Source organism: Mus caroli, unplaced genomic scaffold, assembly GCF_978045245.1.
Source record: "Mus caroli unplaced genomic scaffold, Mus_caroli_1 scaffold_2, whole genome shotgun sequence".
Classification (NCBI taxonomy): Eukaryota; Metazoa; Chordata; class Mammalia; order Rodentia; family Muridae; genus Mus; species Mus caroli.
Window position 1 is genome coordinate 120,856,127 of NW_028227257.1, and position 24,659 is coordinate 120,880,785.

Sequence of the window (24,659 nt, forward strand, 5' to 3'; positions counted from 1 at the left end):
CCTGGTTGGCCCCGAGTTGCTGAGCCAACAGAACAGTGCTGTACTCTAACCCAGGGCTTGGTGACTCTGGGCCTCTGATCTATCTATAAAGACACCAGGGCAGAGGGTGCCAGAATCCTGTCCCTCTAAGCACTGGTTTCTGCTTGAGGCCCTCTCTGGCCCTCCTCTTGTCCCTTTCTAACTCAAAGTTCAGACAACCTCTTCTGCTCCTCTGTCACCCCGCTTTGTCTGTCTCATATGAGACAATAGCTCAGCGGGTGTTCTGGTACAGTGGGCAAGATACCAGAATGTCAAGAAAATGAAGGTTAGCCGCTAAAAGTAACACCCACAGCCATGCCTCTTGGAAGCCACTGGTTTTTACTGAAAGGAATGAGAAGTGTATATAATAACTCTGATGAAGGGAAACAACACCCTCAAACTCAACTAGCAGGTTTGACCTCCCAGAGAAATGCCCCAGTAGTCACGTGGATGACCCCAGACCGTACCTGCTGTTCCTTTTTGCTCTCGCCCGGGCATAAAAGGCTTCGTAGGATTTGGGTTTCAATTCCAGAGCCTTTGAAGCAAATTCTTCTGCCAAGCCAAAGTCCTGGTAGCAACAGTTAAAGTCAGAAGCAGCACTGAGAGAAAGGGCTGTCCTTTAAGAGCTCTGCCCTAAGGGTAGCAGAGCATGGGCACCCTGCAGGGTCCTGGGGGCAGGGCAGGCACATTCCCTTACCCGACTCCCCCACACTTGTTTAAGATACATAATCAGAGCTTATGACTATCCTTAAGCATCCAGTACAGAAGCAGCAATTATGGCTCAGGAGAAAGCAGCACAGCTGCACACAGAAGGCCCTGGGGCTGGGAGCAGGCTGGGGGTGGGGCTAGGAGTGGGGCTGGGAGGGGCTAGGGGTGGGGCTAGGAGTGGGGCTGGGAGCAGGCTGGGGGTGGGGCTAGGAGTGGGGCTGGGAGCAGGCTGGGGGTGGGGCTAGGAGTGGGGCTGGGAGCAGGCTGGGGGTGGGGCTAGGGGTGGGGCTGGGAGCAGGCTGGGGGTGGGGCTAGGAGTGGGGCTGGGAGCAGGCTGGGGGTGGGGCTAGGAGTGGGGCTGGGGGTGGGGCTAGGAGTGGGGCTGGGAGGGGCTAGGGGTGGGTAAGGGTAGGGGTGGAGCTGGGGGTGGGACAGGGAGTGGGGCGAAGTTCAAAACTTTAGTAGGAAGAACTACAAAATGTCTGCTACTAACAAAGTACAAGTTGACCACTACTGGTTATAAACTGGGAGTATTTTACAGCAAACCCAAGGACCGCAAGACAGGTCAACGGTGTGGACACTTGTCTTGGACTTTTCTTGAATGTGGAGAGAGAGCGTCCTCGTCCAGCTGGCGGGGACCGGACACAGTCGGCCTTTGCTGCTTTTACTAAAGCAAAGGAAACTCAACCTACGCACATTCTATCAACCCAAGTGCTTTCCATCAGCATCTGGTGAGGTGGACAGTGGCTGTGACCTATGAGAGGTCCCTGACAGCAGCAGGCCCCCACAGCACCTCAGTCAGTCACAAGACTGGGTCGAGGGTCTGGCCCTCACCGACTGCCAAAGAACTGGGACGGACAACAGCTCCCAGCTTACGTTTGTTTTCCTTCGGCATCGCGACAGATTGAGATAGAGGGAGACTCTCAGTTCATTGAACGGCCTCATGTCTTCTCCGAGTCCTTCCCGAGGGAACTTCCGCAAGGCATACTGGTACCTCTGGGCTGCCTCCTTCATCTTCCCTTTCTACGAATCAAAAATCACACAAAGTTATTCTTTCCGAGGGGGCTCTAAGATGAACCGCCATTCTGAAGGCCATCCCTGTAAAAATCTTCACAGTGCATGAAAAGGACCCGGATGGCAAGGTATCCTCTTAGTAGAAACCAGGCCACTGAGAAGTCTGAACGATCTCAGACTGCACCGTCCTCACAGGCTGTCACACGGCAAGGAAAAAGATGGCTCAGCAAGAAGGTTTTTGCGAACTGCAAAAAAAATCACTGTCTCCACCTTCTGCATCCAGTTATCTTCTCACATCTAATTTCACTGTTATTTCAAGAACCATGTTTCTCTGAAATACATTTTAATTTCAAGTATAATAGACACCGGATTGGAAAAAAAAATGTTGTAGTTTCTAAGGCAGCCAGAACCTCATGGATAAACCTGCAGCTTGACGTAGAATAGTAATTTTTCTTTTAGAAGCACCGAAGAATTGGCTTTAAAAATGAGAGCCACACACAGTACACCACTCTCAAGGCCAAAGGAACCCATTTGCTCTGTCAGCCTCCTTGCACAGCAGGAACTGCCGCCTGCTGGAAACGGCTTAATATTTCTGACATAATTACCTAGCAGAATCCATATTAAAACCACTTCAAAGCCACAACAGTATACACCCTGAACTCAATTTCCAACCGACTTCAAGCCGGGAACCCTGCTGGGTCATGCTATATGCCTAGTTATTTGTTACTATGAAAAAAAAAAAAAAAAAGAAAAAGAAAGGAACAAGAGCATAGCAAATAAATCTCCCCAGTAGTGAAAAGGATTAAAGCAGTCGTAAGCTTGGGTCCCTCCCCCATACTCTTAATTCTACCTAATTACAGGTTCTTGAAAGAATAGTCATCTATGCAAATGACCTACCCGACTACCTAACCCAGGTGTGGCCACCCACCACTCACAGGCGTGTATTTACAGTTTTCCTGGGGCACAGCCACACTCCCTTGCCTGTGCATCTATAACCCATGACTACCTCTGAACCAGCTGTGGGCAGGCTAGCCTGCTCACACCGCAGAGCCTGAAGCACATACTACCCACCATGGAGATAAACTGGCAGCTCTTTGGAGAAAATTTAAAGTCAAATTTATGAAGTTGTGGGTCTTATTTGCATTTTTGAGGGACCGTGGAAGAGCTGGAAAAAAGTAACTATCTCTTGAGTAACTGAGAATTTATTACTTGTCTATATTAAGTAAAAGATATCAGTAAAAATACTTAAAACGTCCACATTTGTAGAATTAAGATCTGAAAGGTAAAAGGTTGGGGGGGGTCATGGTGACACTGGATGGTTTTAATTTTCTTTTCTTTTTTTTTTTTTTTAAAGATTTATTTATTATATGTAAGTACACTGTAGCTGTCTTCAGACACTCCAGAAGAGGGCGCCAGATCTCGTTACGGATGGTTGTGAGCCACCATGTGGTTGCTGGGATTTGAACTCTGGACCTTCGGAAGAGCAGTCGGGTGCTCTTACCCACTGAGCCATCTCACCAGCCCCCTAATTTTCTTTTTAAAGATTTATTTTGTATACATTTGTATGAGGTAGGCACACACATGCCACAGAATAGTGTAGAATTCTGAAGACAACTTATAAGACTCGGTTCCCTCCTTCTACCAGCAGGGCCTAGGATTCAGAGTTGGGCTGCCATGCTTAGCAGCCAACAACTGCAGTTACTGTGCCATCCTCTCTTCAACATCCTTTCCTTCTGTAAATGCTTTTGTCATGTACCTCCCAACTAGGTCCAGGGCCATAACTGGATCTTTGAAAGGCGGAAAAGCCAAGGGACTTGGCTCTGCCAGCTGATGCAGCAGTGGCTCTCTCATACCTTAGCCACTGCCTGGAGTATCAGTAACAACTGTCCTCAAACACAGAGAAGTTCTTTCCCATTAAGGTCCAGCTGTTTGGAGATTAACAGGCATCTAGACAAGAGGTCATGCTGGAATGTTTTGGGACTTCCATTCTTGGAGAGTTCCTGCCCTGCATGGCTACAGCACCCAATACCTAACTGAGGGGCGGCCCCAGGTCAACAGCAGCAGCAGCACGGGAGACAAGCCACGTACCTTGTACATCACATTTCCTTCCTCTACCAATTTCTGCAAAAGTATTATCAAAATATCAGGCTTGGAAGTGGCCATCGCCCAAGCGGCATTTCCTGCAAAATAAACACGCTGTCAGGGGTGCTTCCTCAGCCCAGAGGGAGCAGCTTTCTGCAGCCCCCTTCCACCCCCCACCCCCCATTCCACAGTATACGTTGCAGGAACTCATAGCAAGGCCAGTGCTGGTCTGGGTCTCGGTGCTTCTGGCAGCGGGGCACCGGCAAGCTGGTTAAAGCGTCTCAACTATTTTATCCACACCAGCCCCCGTGAGGAATCACCAATGCCCACAAACGCTTTCCTTACCTAGTTCTGCTAACAGAAATGAAGGTGCTTGCCTTCTACGGACATCATTAAACCCTCAAAGGCTTCCTCATTTCCTGACGCACCCAGTATGGCAGGGTGGGAGGCCACTGTCCTGAGGCCCCCTGCACTCTTCTGAGGTCCTAGCTTGGGTCCCCTGTCCCCTCCCTGTCCAGCTTCTCTTTTGGTCTACACTGGCTACAGCCTTCTCTCTCGCCCCTGACCTAGCCTTGGGACACTGCTAGGCCACTGAGCTCCCGTGTTTTGTTTGTTCCTGCTGTTTTTTGTGTAAAAAGATGGCATCCCCACTACTTATGTACAGGATCAAGGTAAAAATGGGAAACTGCTTAATACCGGGACAGATTGTTCTTCGTGTAGCCCCCATACCCACAACTACTCATGGTCAAAGGGCCTGGAGAGCAAACAAAACCAGGGGCACTTTGGCAGTCTCTGCATCCGAGCAGAATCTGTGTGATGCTCTGCTAGCCACATATGTGGGCCTCCACGCCACCCCCATATATGCCCACTCCTGCTCCAAGGACCTCCTCGGTGCCTCCTTCTCAGAAATTGTGTGTACTGGAGCCATGACTTTCTCAACAAGCTGTCCCTGACAATTCCAGGACAGCAGCTGCTCTTCATCCAGGGCTCTCTGAGCTACTGATGCTCAGTCCATCTGCATTTAAGAACCTAAGTGGGTTTTGGATGAGAATAGTCTACATAGGCTCGTGCATTTGATTGGTTGGGCTCCAGTTGGTGGAACTGTTTGGGAAGGATTAGGAGGTGTGGCCTTGTTGGAGGAGGTGTGGCCCTGCTCGAGGATAAGTTCTATCCGAAGCTTCGTGCTTCTGTGGTAGATCTAAGCTCTCAGTTACTGCTCTAGCACCATGCCTGCCTGCCTGCTTGCTGCTGCCACACTCCCTGCCCTGGCCACGGCCTCACCCTCTGAACTGCAACTCCCCAGTAAACTCTTTCTTCTGCAGGCTGCCTCAGTTCTCACGACAGTCAAAACTTAGGACACTAATACTTCCTGATGTGAGTGTCCATTCATGACCCCAGACTGCCCCTCCCCCTTGGCCTCTGCTCTCTACCTACCTGGAAAGAATGCTATAAGCTAAAGGCCAGCAATATGGCTCATCAGCTGGAAGCATTTGTCTCCAAGGCTGGGGATCCATGAGACAGAAGTAAAGAACTAACTCCCGTGAACTGTCCTTGGACCTCTGTGTGTAACTTGTATTCATGCACACAAATAATATGTAATTTTTTAAAAGAGGAAAATCATAAGCAGCTTCAGTTTTCTGGATGTCTGTGATTAAATGAGACAGAAGTGAAGGAGTGGGAAGGCAGAGAGAGAGAGAGAGAGAGAGAGAGAGAGAAAGAGAGAGAGAGAGAGAGAGAGAGAGAGAGAGAGAGAGAGAGAGAGAGAGAGAGCGCTTTGCACTCTCTGGCCCCTTAGCAGGTACTCTTTAGGTCTTTCAGGTAAGATGTTAGAAGCCAACCCTCTGGCTCTGCCAAATGGAAGTGGGTTTCACTGACCTAGTTTGGCTCCTTTTCTAAGCAGGGTAACCACTACAGCAGTGTTTCGACAGCCGATGGCTCTGTCCAGGGGGCGCATCCCACTGTGGTCCACATGTTCTATCACGGCTCCCTTCTCCACCAGATACAGCACCTACAACAGCAGGGCCAGCAGAAACCTGAAAAGCAGTCCCTGGCAGGAGCAGGCCCCTGCCCAGTTCTGCCTTCTGACTGTGGGGTACCAGTATTAGCTTTATATCCTCTTGAGATGGCTCTGGTCATGGTGGGGGGATGGGGGCATGTGGAAATAAAACCAATGTGACACCAAAAGAAAGGCACTACAATCGCGAACATCTCTCTGCTGTCATCAGTCAGTGATGTCAGTGACAAATGTCAGTGATGAAGATGCCCACAGGCAGACAGGTGTGTGCCGAGGTGCATGATCTGTGCCTGTTCTGCCTGTTCACCTGCAATTAGCAATGGCTTCTGCCATGAGTTCTAGCTTGTTCCAGACATACAGATCCACACAGTCTGAGGTTGTGTGCTGGTGGGGTGTCCTTAGAAAGTTAAAAACAGAACAACAGCCAAGGACAGTGGTACACACCTGCCTGCCATCAGAGTATTTGGGAGGTGGAAGCAGAAAGATCAGGAGTGCAAGGCCAACCTTGGCTACAGTCTCTACAGCCTGGGCTATGTGAGGCCTTATTTTTAAAAACCCAAAGGATTACCATATGGTCTGGCAAGTGCATTTCTGAGCATTTTCATAGCTAAAAAGATTGAGTGGTGTCTTTTAAGAGATATTTGTCCAGTGGTATTTCTACTGATGGATGGACAGACAAATAAAGCCGCAGCCCAGATCAGTGCCGTTCCACGGCACAGCATGTATCTCTCAAGGCCATCCTCTTGTCAAGACACATGCCACTATAAAAGCAGAGTCCCTAGTAGCTCCACAATGCCGGTGACTCAGGTTTGGGATGTGCAGCCTGGTAAAGGCATGGTGTCTGCCCTGGAAATCCTAACTTATCAATTAAAATTATAACTAAAAATAATTTAAAACAATTAGTATATTATAATCTATCTATTTGCTTAAATAATGCATTTTCTTAGGTGAAAGTGGTTTCTGAATGACCTATGGAGGAATTTTATTTATATGCAGCTCATGATAAGATAAAACCACGGGCAGGGCAAACATGCCGCCCTCCATGTCTGCGGTATATGTAGGGTAGTACTTTTAGGCTTTTAAGAGTACATGAAGGCTGGAGAGATGGCTCAGAGGTTAAGAGCACTGGCTGCTCTTTCAGAGGTCCTGAGTTCAATTCCTACTACCCATATGGTGAATCAAAACCATCTGTAATAAGATCTGATGCCCTCTTCTGGCACGCAGGAATATGCATACATGCAGGCGGAACGTTGTATACAAAATAAATAACTACGTCTTTAAAAAAGAGCACATTAAAATCTTGACTAATAGTCTTGGACTGAACTGCACCTACAGAATTATAGATAATTGAAAAGATCCCATACACCATGTGGGCAAGTGTATATACACACACACAGTCCATGACAGACACAACTTTGCAGGGCGCTATGAACCAACTTCCATGCTGACCCATCTTGCACACAGGAGGAAGAGCACACACCAGAAGTGAACATCCATCAGGTACTCACAGTCTCTGCATCGCCATAGAAAGCGGCCAGGTCCAAGGGAGTACGGCCGTTTTTGTCTGTCTGGTCTATCTCTGCTCCTTCTTCGACCAGGTACTGGACCACTGCCCTGTGACCCTTCAGACAAGCCCAGCTCAATGCCGACAGGCCCTCTTTGTCCAGGGAAGAAAGAACAGCACCTGAGGGAAGGGAAGAGTCCATTTATAACTGGTTGGCAGACACGAAGATGCTCTAAAGAGACACTTGGGTCTCTCAATCTACTCTCAGACTGCTAAACAGTAGATCCTAAAGAATAGAAAATTCCCCAAGAATCTCATGCCCAGAGAACGAAAAGCACCAGGCAGAGGGAGAACTTGTCTCCCAAAAGAGATTTCGGAGTTTTAACAACTTGTTGGAGCCCCTAACAGGACAAGATGGAAGTCCAGCCTCTGACGGATCAATGGCAGGTGGGACCACACCTTCAACAGGACTGCTCACATGCACTTATCCTTGGCCCTGGAGTTAAATATATTTCACTTCAGGACTCCAAAGATGGACTTGAGGCTTCCAGATCTTCATCCTTCTTCCCATTGAGTAAATCTCCCTTGACTTTCTACTTTTAATTCGGTTCTTTTAAACGGCATACTGAAGAGGGGTGTAGGTTGCCCCAAGACTAATAACACATTCACAGAACATGAATAAACCTGGGCTGCTGAGGGTCCCACGTGTTAACCTGAGCAGGTCTGCAGAGCTGATGGCAGAGAGTCCTCACCAAAGTTGGACCATCAGTACCTGGGCTGCATCATACCTTAGAAAACATCTAACTGGGGAGCCAAAAGTACAAAGTTCTTCCTGCAAGAGAAGCCAGCGCACTGCAGCATGCCATACCTTTTGAGAGGAGGAATTCCACGGTGCTCAGGTGTCCCTCACAGGAAGCCACCATGAGAGGTGTTCGACCCTGCTTGTCACTCAGGTTCACGTCGCAGCCTCGATCCAAAAGCAATCGGACAACCTGAAGAAGCACCGAGAATAATCAGCACTGAGAAGCCCGTCTCCACACCACAGCCGCTTTCTCCATCTCTCCCACCAGCGGTGTGATGCGTGGGACTCAAGCGATCTTTCTACTGCATTCACTTCAACAAAACCGTCTTCTATGTATCTTTCAGTTATTATGTGTATGAGAATCATGTATCAGGGAGAAACGGTAGTGAGACATGCCAGTCACAACAGGTGATGACAGGACAGCCATTGGGGGAGAGGAATGTTCCAAACTGGTCCTGAGGAGAAGCACAGTGCCCTGTGGATCTGGGGTTCTGCAGCGATAGATCCAACCAACCAGTTACACTCAGTCTGTAGATGGAATGCAAATACTGTGCCGTTCTAAGAGAATCGAGCTTCCTCAGACTTGACATCAGCAGGTAATGCTGAGAGGGTAACTACCGTTACACGAGAGAAGGGTCTAAGGCAGGAGAGTGACTCTGAACCCTTGGTTACATGCTTTGCTAAGATGCAGCACGAGGGGGTGGCTTGTCCTCAGAGGACAACTGTCAGCAAAATTCCAGCATCAGCAATGTGCTTTATGCCACACATAATACTACTAACGGTTGGGGAGAAAGATCAGAAACTCAGGAAGGAGTCCGACGTACTCCTTGAGCTGGAGGGAGCCACTTTATCCGCTCGGTTGGCCTGGAGGTTGCCTGGGCACATTCCCTGCGTGTTACATTGCCAGAGCGGCAGAGGTAGTACCATCCCAGGTTCTCACATTATTCACCAGCAAACTCCTCCCACCTTCCCCGTGAGTTAGGAAACACTGAGACAGGCAGAGGGTTAGTACAGACGCTATCACAGATACTATTCTATAATGAATGAGTGGTCTTGAAGTTGTTTGTGTGCACGATCCATGTGTCACAGGGTACTGAGTGCGGGCAGAGATGTGGTCACTGTTTCAAAACAAAGGAAGAAGCTGCTGGACAATGATGCCCTGTTCCCTTGAATTCAAGATGGCGTAAGAATGGCTAGTCCAAGAACTCCCATGGAAGCCCTCTTTCAGTGTACGAACATACTACAAAAATAACAGCGGCAGCCACGCTGCCACAGTGAACCCTCTACCACTGTAGTCTAGTCCTCTTGGAGTTAAGGGAGCCAACTGTGCCTCTGGCGTGGCTTTCAGTCCATCTGGCTGGCTGTACATGTCTGTCATGCTGGCCTCTGAGAAGCAGTCACAAGGACATGGGAGGAAGGCAGGGAGGAGAAAGAGCCTCATGGGCCACAGGTGGTCTCAACAGTGAACCCCATCCCCACCCACCGCTCCTGAAGCATCCAAGGGCCCCTGGGTACCTGCCAATGGCCTTGGCGGGCGGCACAAAACAGAGGGGGAACCCCTCTCCTGTTGGCCCGAGACACGGCAGCTCCACGCTCCAGCAGCAACTCGCAGATCTCCACCTTTCCTCTCCCGGCAGCAGCCGTCAGGGCTAGATAGGGAGGGAGGAGGGGACTGTCAGTAGGTGCAGTGAGAGGGCCTTGAGTGCCTTATCACCTTCAGTGCTTGTGCCCTTGCCCTTTTAATCAGGGTGGGCTCCATGATAGCCGGGATCCACTGAGCACAGTGGCATGCCGCTAATGTCAAGCCCTGGGTCTCTGGAAATGGGCAGTTTGCACTGCGCTGGAAGCTAGCTGCTAAGTTGTGAGGAAAACTGAACATCTTTGTAGTGAGACCCACGAGGACCAAACTGAGGCCACACGGACTTGACAGCCTAGTGGACAGCCAGCACTGTTGGGCCAGCCAGCACTGTTGGGCCAGCCATGTGTCAGCTGTCCTACGTAGGCCTCCAACTCAAGTCAAGCTATACCAGCTAGAGCCATGAGAGCAAAGACACCTTAGCAGGCCGTACCATGCTCTGTTTAAACCACAGATTCACTAAGTTTATCACTGGCAGACTAGTGCTATACTGAAAGCTGGCCTCTTAGCCTCAAGTCCAAGTCCATTCAGTGAAATACAATTATTGAAGGGCTGGAGATATGGCCCTCTCCCCAGTTCAGTTCCCAGCACATACATTAAGCTGCTCACAAACTACCTGTAACTCCAGCTCCAGAGGACCTAACGCCCTTTCCTGGCCTCCAGGGCCCCCTCATTCCTGTGGTATGCACATATAGAGACATAAACAAAAATCAAAAGCTTTTTCAAATAAAAAAAAATTACTGAGACAATCAAAAGCACCCATCATTCCTGCTTTGCCAGAATGTAAAACTTTTTCTTAAAAAAAAAAAAAATTTTTTTTTTTTAAAATTATATGTGAGTTCACTGTCACTCCCCTCAGACACACCAGAAGAGGACATCAGATCCCATCACAGATGGTTGTGAGCCACCATGTGGTTGCTGGGAATTGAAAACTCAGGACCTCTGGAAGAGCAGTCAGTGCTCTTAGCCACTGAGCCATCTCTCCAGCCCATAAAACCTCTTTTAACAAGTTAAAATCCCATATCATAAGAGAAAAAATTAAGGTGCGGGGTGGATGCCTCTTGGGTGTGGTGTGGAGCACAGCTCCATCGGGAAAGAGCGCTCACGCGACTCTCAGTGCCTCCACTCACCTCTGCCCTGGCTTCTGCCTTGTCACGTGAACTGTGTCCAAAAAAAGACAATAGCAGGTGCCAGTGACAACCCAGGCCAGTAGGGCAGCGTAGCTCTGAGCCGCACAGGATAGATGCTCCCTAGAAGGGAGCGACCTGCTGCCAGGAGGAGGAAGCAGCTTAAGCATGCCCGTGGTGCCATTCTCGTGCCTGCTTGGAAGACTGTTTTTAAATATATCCTTAATTTCCACTTCCAGAAGACAGCAGTATCCCCATGAATGGGGGAAAGAGGTGGACTTCTCAGCTACAAATGGGAAACAGCAGAAACAAACCCTTCACAAAAGCAAGGCGGTGCCAGTGATCATATGAAAGTGCCCGCCTCCTCAGCAGCCGATGCAACTGAGAGATGCATGAGGGGGTCACCCACTCCTCACTGGTGGGAATGATGGCAGGAGACAGCAGTTGGGAGTCAGATTGGGTGAATGCACACTTGTGTGACAGTGTTCCTCACGAGGCCTCAAGCTGGACACTACCCACACTGCCATCAGTAGTGGGAGACGCCAGCGAACATAGGATGGGAAATTCACACATCTATGAAAATACATGCCCCACACCTAAACACAACTCGACAACACAACAGACCCTTCTTACACGCTCGACTCGGTGAGTAAAAGCCCACACTGCAAGAGCAGTCTGGAGAGGGGACCTTGAATGCTCCTTTTGGAGAGAGTGGGACCCAAGATCTGCCTCCTCATCAGAGCTAGGGATATGGTGACGAGAACCTCAGACACCTGTGATCAGGGAGGCTGCTTCCCATCCACTTGCATGCGTGGACCTGTCTCTCCAGGCCCCTCCCACACAGCTGCCTGACGCCTGCTCCTCCTGGGGCCTTCTATAAATACTATGCCACCAGGGTTGGCTCCTAACCTCTGCCCTCTGCTCATAACTACTCCAGCTTCCCTTATACATGGCCCTGGTGACTGCAGTTAACCATGACACAGACAGACAGGCAGACAGAAGACAGAGACACAGACACTGCAGACCAGACAGCTGGTTCTGAGATTGCTAATATCACCTGAGTCCCACTCCCAGCCTTGTGCAGGGAGTAAGGAGGAAGGCAGGAGCCGTGGGAGGGAGAAGATTACCAGGAAGACTCATCTCGGGGGCCTAGCATCTAAAGCCCAGGAAGACAGCAGGAACATGCAGCCACCATCTTTCCAGAAAGACAAGCTGGTTGTCATGGTATTTCTGGTCCCAAGCCCCTGAGGCATGAATGTGGACCCTACAGTCGGCACTGTCCATCTTTCAGTAGCTTCCCCTCTCGCTGGGGAGGTGAGGGGCATTCTGCTGGCCTGGTTCCACCAGACCACTCTTGCTCAGTGTGAGTTCCTCCTCACTCAGTGACAACACCTTCTTCTCTCTCAGGAAGTAGGTCAGCACAGCTCTCCAGGAAAATGTGTTCAAGGGACTCTGTTCTGACTGACCTCAAGTGTCTTGATTTTGCAGCGGACAGCACAGAAGGAGTAAGTCGGGTGACCGGAGGAGGCAGCAGATTGGAAGCTGACACCAGCCTTTTCAGGCCTGACCATGAGGATGCATAGGCTGACATCTGCTGGCTGTCAACGTGTTCCACAAACAAAGCACAGCACACCCTAAGGGCACTGTCCAGTGCCCTTAGAACGCTGCTCCAGGAAGTAGCACTGGACCCTTTCTGCTCTCCAAGGAAGTGGTAGAGCTAGCCTCAGTCCCTGTAAGAAGTCAGGCAGGAACTACAGGCTCTAGCACCACCATCTGCCTCTGGCAGAAAGAGAAGCTATATTGAGATGCTCAGATGTCCTAAGAAGCCCTGAGTATGGACGAGCTGCTCCACTTTATGTGGGAAGCTGATGTCCCTGTGGGAACCCTCCCTTGATAGACACCTCCTCTGTTCAGGGAGGATCAGGTATGGATTCACTGGAGAACCTCACACGTGTGGCCTCGCCCACGTTACCTGTGTCTGTCTAGCCTATGCAGAGGCTGAGTCTGAAGCTTGGGTCTGTGCAGTCTCTGTGAGCCATGCTCATTTCTCTGTCATGTGCACCTCTGCCTCAAGGAGAGTAACACTGGTGTGCGCACAGCTCCAGCTGACGTGCCTTTTGTTACAAAAGGTCTGTCCCTCCCCTAGGGGTTCTGAAGGATATAAAAATTGTTTTGTTTTCTTCTCCTATAATATACATTATCTCAACTGATCTTGCAGGAGCCCTCAAGTGGGTCATAAAAGACCTTGGAGTCAGCTGCTGCTCTGGAACTCTCCTCCACTCAGGGACTCTCCTCCTCTTTCCATGGCTGGACCCAAGCAGGAGGAGAAAGAAATCAAAGGTGCACAGGAGCACACACATGTGTCTGCACAGCGAGACCTAGGAGTCCCCGGAAAGAGATGAGTCTGGTCTTGCATTTGAGACTGGATGGTCCACCTCCTCAACACTCCCCCCTCTCATTTAGTGAGGGGGCTTCACCACTGTGAGAAACGGGGTGCCTTTAAGTTGGAATCTGGAATCTCTGCTGCAGCTGCTGCTGAAGTCTTGACAGTAACACATCAGACAGCCCTGCGCTAAAAATAGGATTCGTGTGTTTCACCAGCCGGCAGAGAAGCCGGACGTTGGAGCAGCTGACAAGCTGACAAGCGTGCCCGCCCTGCCAGGCCTGGCAACAGGGTCAGATTCCACCTTCTTTCTCCACAGCCAGATTTGATTTGCTGTGTGCTTGTTAGTGCAGATCTGTTGTGGGGGGATTAAGAACCTGTCAGCGCAGGTCCACTTTGCTCAGCCTCAAACCAGATCAGGTTCTATACAGGAATTCCTAAGGAGACACCGCTGATGACAGACACCGGAGCACTGGCTTCCTCTTCTACCCAGAGTGAGTATTTTTAGCTCCATCACCAAACTCCCCAGGCGGGGATGCATCTCAAGTTTCCACAGCGGTGAGGACTTCAGGATACCACATTCCCATATTCGGAAGCATGGAGGGCTACAACAAACAAACTCAAAACAAGCTATGCTCAGGAATTCCAACCATCCTGCTGAGAAAGCCAACCTTGGCCCCAGCTCTAATGAGGGTCAGTGAACTTGGCTTCATCAGACAAAAAAAGGAGTGGGGGTAGGGGTGGGGTGTGAAAGGCAGGACCAGGGTGGGAAAGAGGACATTGCTGCTTTGTGTTCGGCCAATAAAACACAAGGACACGTGAAGGGAAAGGCCCCAGTCCATGTGAACATGAGGCACTGAAGCCAGGCACAAGTGCTTTTACTTGGCAATCGCTTAACAAGATATCGTCTGTGTGATTAAATTAAAAAAAAAAAAAAGCAAGCACATCCCCCCCCGCCACCCCCCCCCCCCCCATCCTGATAATCCTGAGTGATTTCACCTTGGCAGCGCTGTCTTCTGAGCATGAGCAGATTCGTCCCGGCAGATGTTCATTTTAGGAAAAACCTAACTGACACTCAGCCATCCGAGCTCACTGAAAACATCACGGAGAAACACTCCTTGGCACCATAAAATGGATCATTTGCCAGGATCCTTTACATATTGAAGTTCTCCGGGCAAAGATTTGATTTTAAAAAAAGAAACAACTCTCAACTGTCAGCTTGCTGGGAACACAGTCATCTCATCACAGACAAGGCTGTTTATGAAGTGTTCTAACAGAGCTGTCACTCAAGCACACACAGGGTGGGCCCCTGCAGTGGTACAGGGCTTGGGGATGAGAACCAGGGATGCTGCCCCGAGGATGAGAACCAGGGATGCTGCCCCGAGGATGAGAACCAGGGATGCTGCCCCGAGGATGAGAACCAGGGATGCTGCCCTGAGGATGAGAACCAGGGATGCTGCCCTGAGGATGAGAACCAGGGATGCTGCCCCGAGGAGGAGAACCAGGGATGCTGCCCTGAGGATGAGAACCAGGGATGCTGCCCTGAGGATGAGAACCAGGGATGCTGCCCTGAGGAGGAGAACCAGGGATGCTGCCCTGAGGAGGAGAACCAGGGATGCTGCCCCGAGGAGGAGAACCAGGGATGCATCTTACTTGCTTCTCAGACCTGACGTGGAGGCTTGGAGGGAAGGTGGTAGAGACCACTCCTCCAAGCTAGATAACTACCTTTCACACATTACCTATGGAAAATACCAACTGCCCTTCATGAATACCCCTGAGCTCTTAAGCAAGAGCCCGCACCTGCTGCTATACCCTCTTTCTCTGGCCATGAGGTCACCGTCAGCACAACAGCCCAGTTTTGTTTAGATGTGTGTGTTCGTTTGTTCAATTTATTTCCATGTTATGTCAGCTTTTCCCATTTACACACACACACACACACACACACACACACACACACACACACACACACATATGTATATAGGAAGGCAGCAGTTAGAAGTAAACAGTGGGGGGCGGGGTCTCAGAAAGGCCACCTCATTGTGGCCGGGTTAGAAGCCAGTAGATTAGGAGAATTTGTTTTGTGATTTAGGGCAAGAGGTAGAACTTTCTGTAGCTCAGTTCCTTTAACCTCACGCAAGTGTACTAGACAGCGGTCTCAAATGTGCTCCTTGAGGTTAAACAGAACCTACCCTGTGGTATTCTGCAGTGCTCAGCGGCTGACAGATGTTCAAGAGCTGTTACATGCAGCTAGACTTATGATAAGTTATTACTACTAAGATATTAAGTAATATAACAAATGTCATCCCTCCAGCCCCACTAACCTACTCTATGATACACTACACCGTGTGTGAAGAGCGTCTAGTTTTGTGTATCCAGGAAACCATTTCATACACAACTCCTGGGGGGCACGCGCTAGCTAGTCTCATCTGTTCCCAGAAAAGCTCATCAGCTTGCCTGGGTCCACGAAGTAAGAGAGTGGATGCCACCTGAGTTCCTGGCTCCTTCACTGCTGCCTGTAGGAGGTCTCTCCTAAAGACACTGAATTCACAAACAACGACATGTGGATGTCTTTAGAAGGAAAAGACCAGAACAAGATCCTGTGCCCCCAAAGGGCTACCAAGCTTTCCCACAGACAGTATGAACAGCGTGCAATGGCTGTGTTCCCTTCTCACTCTGGCCACGGGGCTCCTGAGACCAGAACAGCGGAACATCTTACGAGCACATCAGTACCAATGTGTAGCACGCACATCTGAGCTGTTACGTGGATCTGAGTCCTGCCCAACTTTTGACCCTATTCTGATATTATTTCAACTATGCCTTGGGAGCATCGGGAACACAGCTTCCTAAGGCACAGCTGACATTCTTCCTACTTCACAAACACCTTGTTCCTCTAACACCGGAACGAAGACCACAGCTCTGAACAGCTGTCACTCCCAAAGCATGCTGAGAGTGTTCACACTTCCGATAGATGCAGCTATCTGCCAAGACACCAAAGGCGTGCCTAATGTCACCGAGGCCATGAAAACATGTATCATGGTCTGTCTTTCTCTCCCTAATATCTCAGCACAAGATGAGGTGGACAGAGTCCTGTGGAGGGCATCACAGAGGGTGTCCGAGCAAAGGCAGGAGGGCATGTCACATTTCTAGGTCAGTGTTTCACATTCTCGGCAGACCCCAGCGAGTACTGGACACATGCCTTTTCTCTAGTCTCTCACCTGGTCATGTGCTATGGGGGGAACAAAGAAAGGGTGAGTGTCCCAAATCCTCAAAGCCAAACTGTGAAACTCTTCAAAAATGCCTGCTTAACTATGCTCCAAGTTTTCAACCTTAGAGCATTGCTAATTATGAAAACACCCATATACTCTGGAAAACTCACAAGTCTGAAACATTTCTGGTCCCAAACATTTTAAGTAAATACACACACTTATGTGTGTATTTAAAAAACCTGAATGTGGGGCGCTGGAAAGATGGCTCAGTGGTTAAGAACACTGACTGCTCTCCAGAGGTCCTGAGTTCAATTCCCAGCAACCACATGGTGGCTCACAACCATCTGTAGTGGGATCTGATGCACTTTTCTGGTGTGTCTGTAGAGAACAACAGTGTATTCACATAAAATAAATAAGTTTTAAACAAAACAAAACAAAACAAAACCCTGAATGTCGTAAGGACCAAATTGAACACAGCAAGGTTAAAATATAAATTCTTACTAAAAGCTCTCCAATCTACCTAAAGACCAAAGATAGAATAAAAATGAACAAGCAGTCATTAGAAAATAATAAGGCACCCTACTCCGTTCTTTGAGGCCTGAGGTAGCCATGGGTAAACCTAGGCTTCCATGACCCCCTAAACCTTAGATATTAGTTCAAAAGCCACAGAACGGAAAGAAAAGTGAGTCCACAGAGTCAGGAGGGACACTTAAATTACAAAGGATGAAACGCTTTCTCAGCTCTGTGACCTTGTGTGCAGGTAGGTATATGCATCCAGGCTGCCCTACAACTGGAGGCCTGGAGAACACAGCACCCCTCCGACAGGGTGATACTTGGGACAGAGGTGGCCACATTCTGCCCAGGAATAGCCAACAGTGAGTAGGACTAGGAAGCTTGTGCTCGCGCACACTCCCTAACCCAAATCTCTCATTCCACTTACAGAAGAGAAAACTTGGCTCACCTTAGGAACAGCTTTGGTGGTGGGAACCAATTATTTACTATAGCCAAACTCGCTTGTAAATTTTCACCAACAAAAATAGCACTGATTCAAAACAAAAGACCTGACACTTTACACAGAGCATCTCAGTCAGTCTTAACCTACTTTGATGGGACATGCTGGGACACCCCTTTTCAGAAACTAGGAAAGCACAGCCCCCAGAGGCATCTATCATCCTATAGTCACAAAGCCCAGGACCAAGTCAATATACAACAGCTTGCTGGAGGGCAGGCAAGGGTCAGGAGATGGTGATGTTATAGAGACAAGGGGGAGAAGGTGTGCAGGGACCATGGCTATACTACACCAGGGAGTGATACACTCAGCAGCTGGCAGCAACACTCACCCCCCCGCCCCCACCCACCCACGCGCACACACATACACAGAGCTATGAATCCAACATGGCAGGCCAGGACTATCACCAAACAAAATCGTGTCACTGGTCTCTCTTGCGCTATCCCTATCTACCAAGTGCTTCTCCCAAATCATTCCACGAAATGAACATCCTTGGCCTTAAAGCTGTAAAGCTTTCTTTTGTTTTCAATGTTCTCACTTGGTCAATACCCAACACAGCAAGTCCTAGATGAGCCCAATACTGTCCACTCCTCTGCTCAGCAGCCACAGGTAGAACTGATAGCACAAGTGATACAAGTGGCCAACACCTCTACCCTGGAGAAACTCCCAGGACAGCACTAGGCCAAGCAGTCACATGAGAGTGAGAAACACAGGAATTCCGGTCCTCGGGAAGCCCACAGTGTGTGTACCACAGCTAATCCTGATGAAACAGCTGGACAGTCTGTGGAAACAAAGTTTCTGCAGACCAGGCAGATGGGAATCATGGCAGAGAAGCCCTTGCTCTCAGAGAGTAGGCTGCAAAGTGAGAACCCTGTTTCCATCTAAACAGCCAGAAGCAGGGTGCAGACTCAGGCCGGACTGAAGCCTGGCGCTGGGAACATGGTCTGTCAGTTCCCACAGCACTGCATTAGGTTGCCAGTGAAGTGTCCCTGGTCTTCTCCACAAACACTTCAAACACTGATGTGGAAACAGTAACTCAATTCAGTTGGGACTCTGTGGGAGCCGGGGCTGACTCGTCATGGCTGTGGAATGCTGAGGCAGATAATCCAGGCATCTGATGGGCTCCCGCCATGTTTCAGGCTGCCCAGAAACTGTGGGATGATCCTCATCTGACAGTCTGTGGGTGGTACAGTGGCAGCCTCATTGGTGGTGCCGTTTCTGCTAACAGGTCTCACTCTCCTCTGAAGACGAGGAGAGGAGAGAAAGGAAGAGGAGACAAGGAAGGAGGCGTGGGGAAAGGAAGGCAGTGGCTCAGTGCTATTGCAACCACAGAACTCACTTTGAAGGGCTTGTCTCTAAACACCGCCCAGACAAGCAGCAGCAGCAGCTCTGTGAAAAGGAAGGGTTTCTAAGTAAAGCCCTCTGCTCCCCAAATCAGCAGGTACTTAGGAGTTTTCTAAAACATGTGGGTTCATCACAGTGCTCAGACTAAACACTGTTTTAGATGAAAGTCTCTGGAACCTGCAATAAAGCTCTTGCTCTTCTGAGCCAGCTCTTCCTGATGACACGTGAGGACCTATCAGTTCAAGCACTAAGGACCATCCATGCCTCCTCCTCCCGGCTACCCCTCCCCATCTCTCCCTGGCCTTTCTGGTTGAGAGCGGGCGTCACTTCAGACATCCTCCAGCTTTCAATCAGTAGGGGTCATGATGCCCAGACATGGATGCTGTGAAGCGGGTGCACAGACCCTGCACGGGTCTGTCCTGACGACAGTGCAGAAATACTTAGTGCAGGAGCTGGTGCTCGCCTCTCAGCATGACACGCCAGTGATAGCAGATGCTGAGTGCCAGACAGCACAGAGACACTGCACCCTTCAAACATGGGTGGGTGTGCCTGAAACAGATGTGGAAACTGCCTTGACAACCCCCTCCCCCCAGCTAGGATCTTAAAGCCAAGTTGTTTACAGCTAGATCTACACGGAGAAGACTTGTAAACAGATAGATACAAGGGTTCCAGGAGAAATAATGAGTGCATTCCCCATATAAAGCTCCCGTTGTTCCTCTACCTTCCCACGCCCTGCACAGGAGTCATTCTCTGGACCCTGGCCTACCCTGTGGCCAACACACAAGGGCCTGGGATGTTCTGGACACAAAGCACTGTTGAGAACACTCAAAATGAGGACCAGGGGCTGAAACCATGGCTTAGCGGTTAAGAGTACTGACTGCTCTTCCAGAGGTCCTGAGTTCAATTCCCAGCAATTACATGGTGGCTCACAACCATCTGTAATGGAATCTGATGCCCTCTTCTGGTATGTCTGAAGACAGCTATAATGTACTCATATACATAAAATAAATAAGCTGGGCAGTGGTGGCGCACACCTTTAATCCCAGCACTTGGGAGACAGAGGCAGGTGGATTTCTGAGTTCAAGGCCAGCCTGGCCTACAGAGTGAGTTCCAGGACAGCCAGGGCTAATACAGAGAAACCCTGTCTCGAAAAACCAAAATAAAATAAATAATTCTTAAAAACAAAAAAGAATGAGAACCAGGCAAAGCCACCGACCAAGCAACCACTCTTACTGCTGAGAATTCCTACTGTGATGAGGACCAGACAACATGTGGGGAGCATCACACAACATGTGGGGAGCATCACACAACATGTGGGGAGCACCACACAACATGTGGGGAGCACCACACAACATGTGGGGAGCACTACCCTATGGTCGCTAAGGAAAGGCCAGGCCCTGCTGCTTAGAAGAAGCTGGTGATGAAGGCTGTGACTCGCTGGCCTGTGAACCACTGTCACTTCAGGGTGTGCTAAGTCAGAACCCTGCTCACCACCCCACATGTCTCTCAATGCCACACTTGGAGTCAAGTAATAGACCCCAATGGTCAAATCCGAAGTACAGCTCTCAGCATCCAGACAGCACACGTGCAGTCGGGCCCCAAATCTGCTGATATTCTCTCCTCTAAGTTGTGCCTTGTGAGGTGTCAGGCTGTTCCCCTGACATGGGCAGCTGTGGCAGGCAGGAAGGTTCAGGGTTGCGGTCATCAGGGATGAAGGAAGCCCGGGACTCTTGGAGGGCTGCTGTGGCTCTCTAAGCTCGATGGACAGCTGGCCTGGCCTTTACTTATTTTAAACGTTACATTTTCAAATCCTCTCAATCAATAAAACTCTTGACTTCTGGGCATGGTGGTGAATGCCTACATAATTCTGACAGTTAAAGGGTGAGGTGGTAAGACTGCACAAGTCAGAGACTAGCTTGTCCTTTACAGTGAATTCCAGGCCAGCCAAATCTGTCTCAAACAATGAGGACAGATCAGTCCCTGTCCTCAGCTTCTTGCCTATCCCCCATCTCTCCAACTTCAAAGATCCGGGACTGCTTGGAGTGTGAGCCCCGAGTTCCAACCAGAACTTCAGCCAATCCACCAACCACTAGGCCCTGAGGCAAGAATTGTACTGATCCAAACCCTACTTGAGAGATTCCTAGAGCCAGTGTTTCCTACTATGGGGCATCCTCACTAGACAAAACCCCAGCGTGGAGAAGGGGAGGTGGGAACAAATGCCCACCCCTCACCAAGGAGCCATTTGCAACCAACCAATAGCTGCTGGAAGAGGGATAACCTGTTTTCTTCAGTAGAGTGACACTGGGCCTGTCAACCACACTCCAGGGCAGGTCTCCATTGGCCAACATTATTGGATGTGTGTGTGTGTGTGTGTGTGTGTGTGCTTTGTGTTGCTTTTTGGTTTTTGAGAGACTGAATGAGCATGATGAAGTTGGTGAGGGAGAGTTCTGGGCAGGGAAGGAGAGTATGATCAAGACACTGTATGAAATTCTCAAAAAATAAATGAAAGGAAGAAACCCCCCAAATATAAAGCCTCTTGGCTGATTAAATACACCCAAATCCCTACTGATGATGATAAGAACTGTTTCCAGGTCACAGCGTCTGACTTTTCACCAGACCCCCGGACAGTTGGAAAGAGAGGAATCCTGTGACCAAGCTCAGTGCTTAGAATCTGGGTGAGTCTGATGGGAACACATCTCAAGCCAATACCTAGATGACAGTTGGTGAGATTCTGAAGCTGGGAGCTCAGCCCCATTAGCCTAGACTTCCGGCTCTCAGAATCTACGAGATAATAAATGTGGACCTTTCTTTTCTTTTTTTTTTTTTTTAAGTGAGAAGTCTTTAATTTCTCAAGTGTCTCTTCAGACATCAACCAACTGGCAGAATCTCAGTGGGGAAGGGGCTGATCCACACCATCTGGATCTACACTGTCTCCGTAACTCACACCATGGCTCACTCCTCCTTCAGTCCATAGCAAGCCATAGGAAGCCAGCTGATGGTGGCTTCCAAGAGCAGGCCATGTGACTCTGGAGGGCAGGCCTGCTCTCCCACCAGGAAAATCTCTAAGGTTTCTCCCAAGTGTGAACTAGCTAATAAACTCTCCGCACCACCATCTGTTCTGTTAAGAAAATAACCTAGAAGAAGTCAGAAACAAATCTGTGCAATAAATAAATAAATAAATAAATAAATAAATAAAGCATCTAAGTGCATCATGTATGAAGCCAGGAAAGCACCTTGGCTACATCTGTCGAATGGAAATTTTCAAAGCAGCAGTAACTTCATTAATTTGAATATTAATCTTTTTTCCCACTAAGTCAGGCAGCCCTCCTACCCTGACCAACTGATAGGTACTCCAGACTGTATTAAGTATTTTAGATGGGTCTGTGAGACCTGAGTTCTGTCCTCATTCCACAAGACACATTGAGCCACACTTTCCCTACTGAGCCATCTTTGATTTGCTTGACGATGGACCTGCTGCCTGGATCCCTTAGCCAGGCTTCAAGGAAGGATCAGGTGGGTTGGGACGTGTGCGAACATGAAGCCTTACTAAGGCATTTCTTTTTTTTTTTCTTTTTCTTTTGTTTTTTGTTTTTTGTTTTTTTCGAGACAGGGTTTCTCTGTATAGTCCTGGCTGGCCTCGAACTCAGAAATCCACCTGCCTCTGCCTCCCAAGTGCTGGGATTAAAGACGTGTGCCAGTTGCCCCTCAAGTGCACGGGGTAACAGCCCGTCTAACTCAAAAGGAGTCCCTTTCACTGCTTCCAGAGTTCTACTACTCATTTGGCAAGTTGAAAAGGCTTTAAGGCTTCAAATGCCTCGTGACAAAATGAAAACAGGAGTACAGGCATCACCAGCCACTCTAAGGCAATCAGGCCACATCGGGGCTGGGACATCACGCACATGGCCTCTGACTACAAACACTGGAAGCATAATTACCTGTTTCTCCCCACAACGTGTCGGTGCCGTTGACTTCGATTTCATGTTCCTCTGCCATTCCCAGCAAGGACTGGACGACCTGTCAGATGTGGCAAGGTGATTTAATGAGCTCTCAGAGCAATGGGTGTTTATTATAGCCCATAGATCAAAGGAAAGAGTGTTGTTTTTTAACCATTATTATCTTGTGCTGTGCAAGTGAAGAAAACATAATGAAAGCCATTTCCCGGCATAATTCATATGCCATTCACACTTTCACTGGGGAGAATTAAAAAATACAACAATCTCAGGGAATTGCAGCAACTCTGTTCAGGATTACTGGATACTCAGAATTCTAATGAATTCCAACATGACCCAAATATGCCAATGTAATCAACAAAGGACCCAGCAGATCACATAAAGTGCAGTTTCTGCATAAGTCACCATTAGGCCATTCTTTACGAGGAAAGAAAACAAGGTGTGATTTTCTTTTAACAGTGAAATTTTTCTCTCAGTACCGTCCAGGTGATTTTTCTCCTGACAGCTCTGTTCCTCTCCCTTCTGGGCATCTTCCTGTTAAAAAGCAGAGCAGGTCCCAAGCTGGAGGCAGGAGAGCTTGCCCTTGGGGAGATGAGGTATCTGTACCTGCTGGACCAGAGCCAGCAGCATCCTGAGTGACAGGCGACTGGGACAAAGCCATTCTCCAGGCTCCCAATCCATACTGTTTACAGTAGGCTGACTGGCTCTATTTCTAATCCGAGGATGCTCCAAGCTCCGTAAATAGCAGGAGGAAATCACGGGCCTTGAAATGGAGCAATTCTGTGGGTGTACAGTCTGCTGCTTACCTGGTACAACCACAGCATTCTTAGGACTGGACAGGAGGCATCAGGGTCTAAGGAGGGAGTAAGAGGGAGGGGCAGCAAGGGAGGTTGTGTCCACGAAGATGGAGGAAGCAGCCTTAGCTAGAAGGCAGTGGCTTCTAGAAGCTAGCAAAGCCATAAAGGCCCTTCTGAGGGCATTCAGAGAGAAGCCTGACCTCTGCTCATCTCAGTTTTAGATTTTTGACCCCAAGACGGTGATTAAGTGTGTGCTGAACATTTGGGCATTTACTCTGATGGCGAAAGGAAATCATACCCTCTTCGGGACTTTGATTCTAGAATTCTTAGACTCTAGCACTTCTGCTTGAACTGGTAATTGGTTGTGCTAAGGCAGGCTCTGCTCATGTTCTCCAGGCCAGCTCCTGAGTGGGGCACATGACTTAAAAACAGAATCAATTCCATACACGGGGCATGTGTGCCGTGTGTGTGTGTGTGTGTGTGTGTGCACCTTGTGTGTGTGTGTGCACCGTGTGTAGGCGTGCATCACATGTGTGTGTCTGTGTATCATGTGCGGGTGTGCACCCTGTGTGTGTGTGGGTGTGTGTGTGTGTGTGCACCGTGTGTGTGTGTGCACCGTGTGTGTGTATGTGTATCATGTGTGGGTGTGGGGGTACCGTGTGTGGGCGTGCATCGTGTGTGTGTGTATCATGTGTGTGTGTGTGAACCGTGTGTGGGTGTTCACTGTGTATGTGTGTATCATGTGTGTGTGCACTGTGTGTGCACCATGTGTGTGTGTGTGCATCATGTGTGGGTGTGCATGTGCTCATTACCTCCCAGAGATAACTGTTCCCATGTTGGAGCCACAGATTCAGCCTGGAGGACAAGGCAGAGAGCATGGTGGCCCATGCCTGTGACTCCAGCACTTGGGAGGTAGAGGCAGGAACATCCAGAGTTACAGAGACTAGGCTATTTGAGGTCTTGTTTCAAAAAAAAAAAAAAACAAAAACCTAAGACAAATACAAGAGGAAAATGTCTGAGTTTTCAGATATGTGTACTTAGCACTATCATTTATGCATGCCAAAT

General features: G+C 49.2%; 1 protein-coding gene across 5 annotated transcripts in view; it reads right to left on the reverse strand.

Moving 5' to 3' along the window:
• The window catches only part of Tanc1 (tetratricopeptide repeat, ankyrin repeat and coiled-coil containing 1), a 237,244-nt gene that overhangs the window by 3,161 nt on the left and 209,424 nt on the right, over positions 1-24,659 (reverse strand). For all 5 annotated transcript variants that reach the window (XM_021177913.3, XM_021177906.2, XM_085834887.1 and 2 more), the window contains 8 exons: positions 22,783-22,861; positions 9,658-9,791; positions 8,209-8,332; positions 7,345-7,520; positions 5,698-5,830; positions 3,829-3,920; positions 1,603-1,749; positions 486-586 (listed from right to left, as the gene is read on the reverse strand). In XM_021177913.3, the coding sequence (XP_021033572.1) occupies positions 486-586; positions 1,603-1,749; positions 3,829-3,920; positions 5,698-5,830; positions 7,345-7,520; positions 8,209-8,332; positions 9,658-9,791; positions 22,783-22,861 (986 nt within the window). The remainder of the gene's footprint in view (positions 1-485; positions 587-1,602; positions 1,750-3,828; positions 3,921-5,697; positions 5,831-7,344; positions 7,521-8,208; positions 8,333-9,657; positions 9,792-22,782; positions 22,862-24,659) is intronic.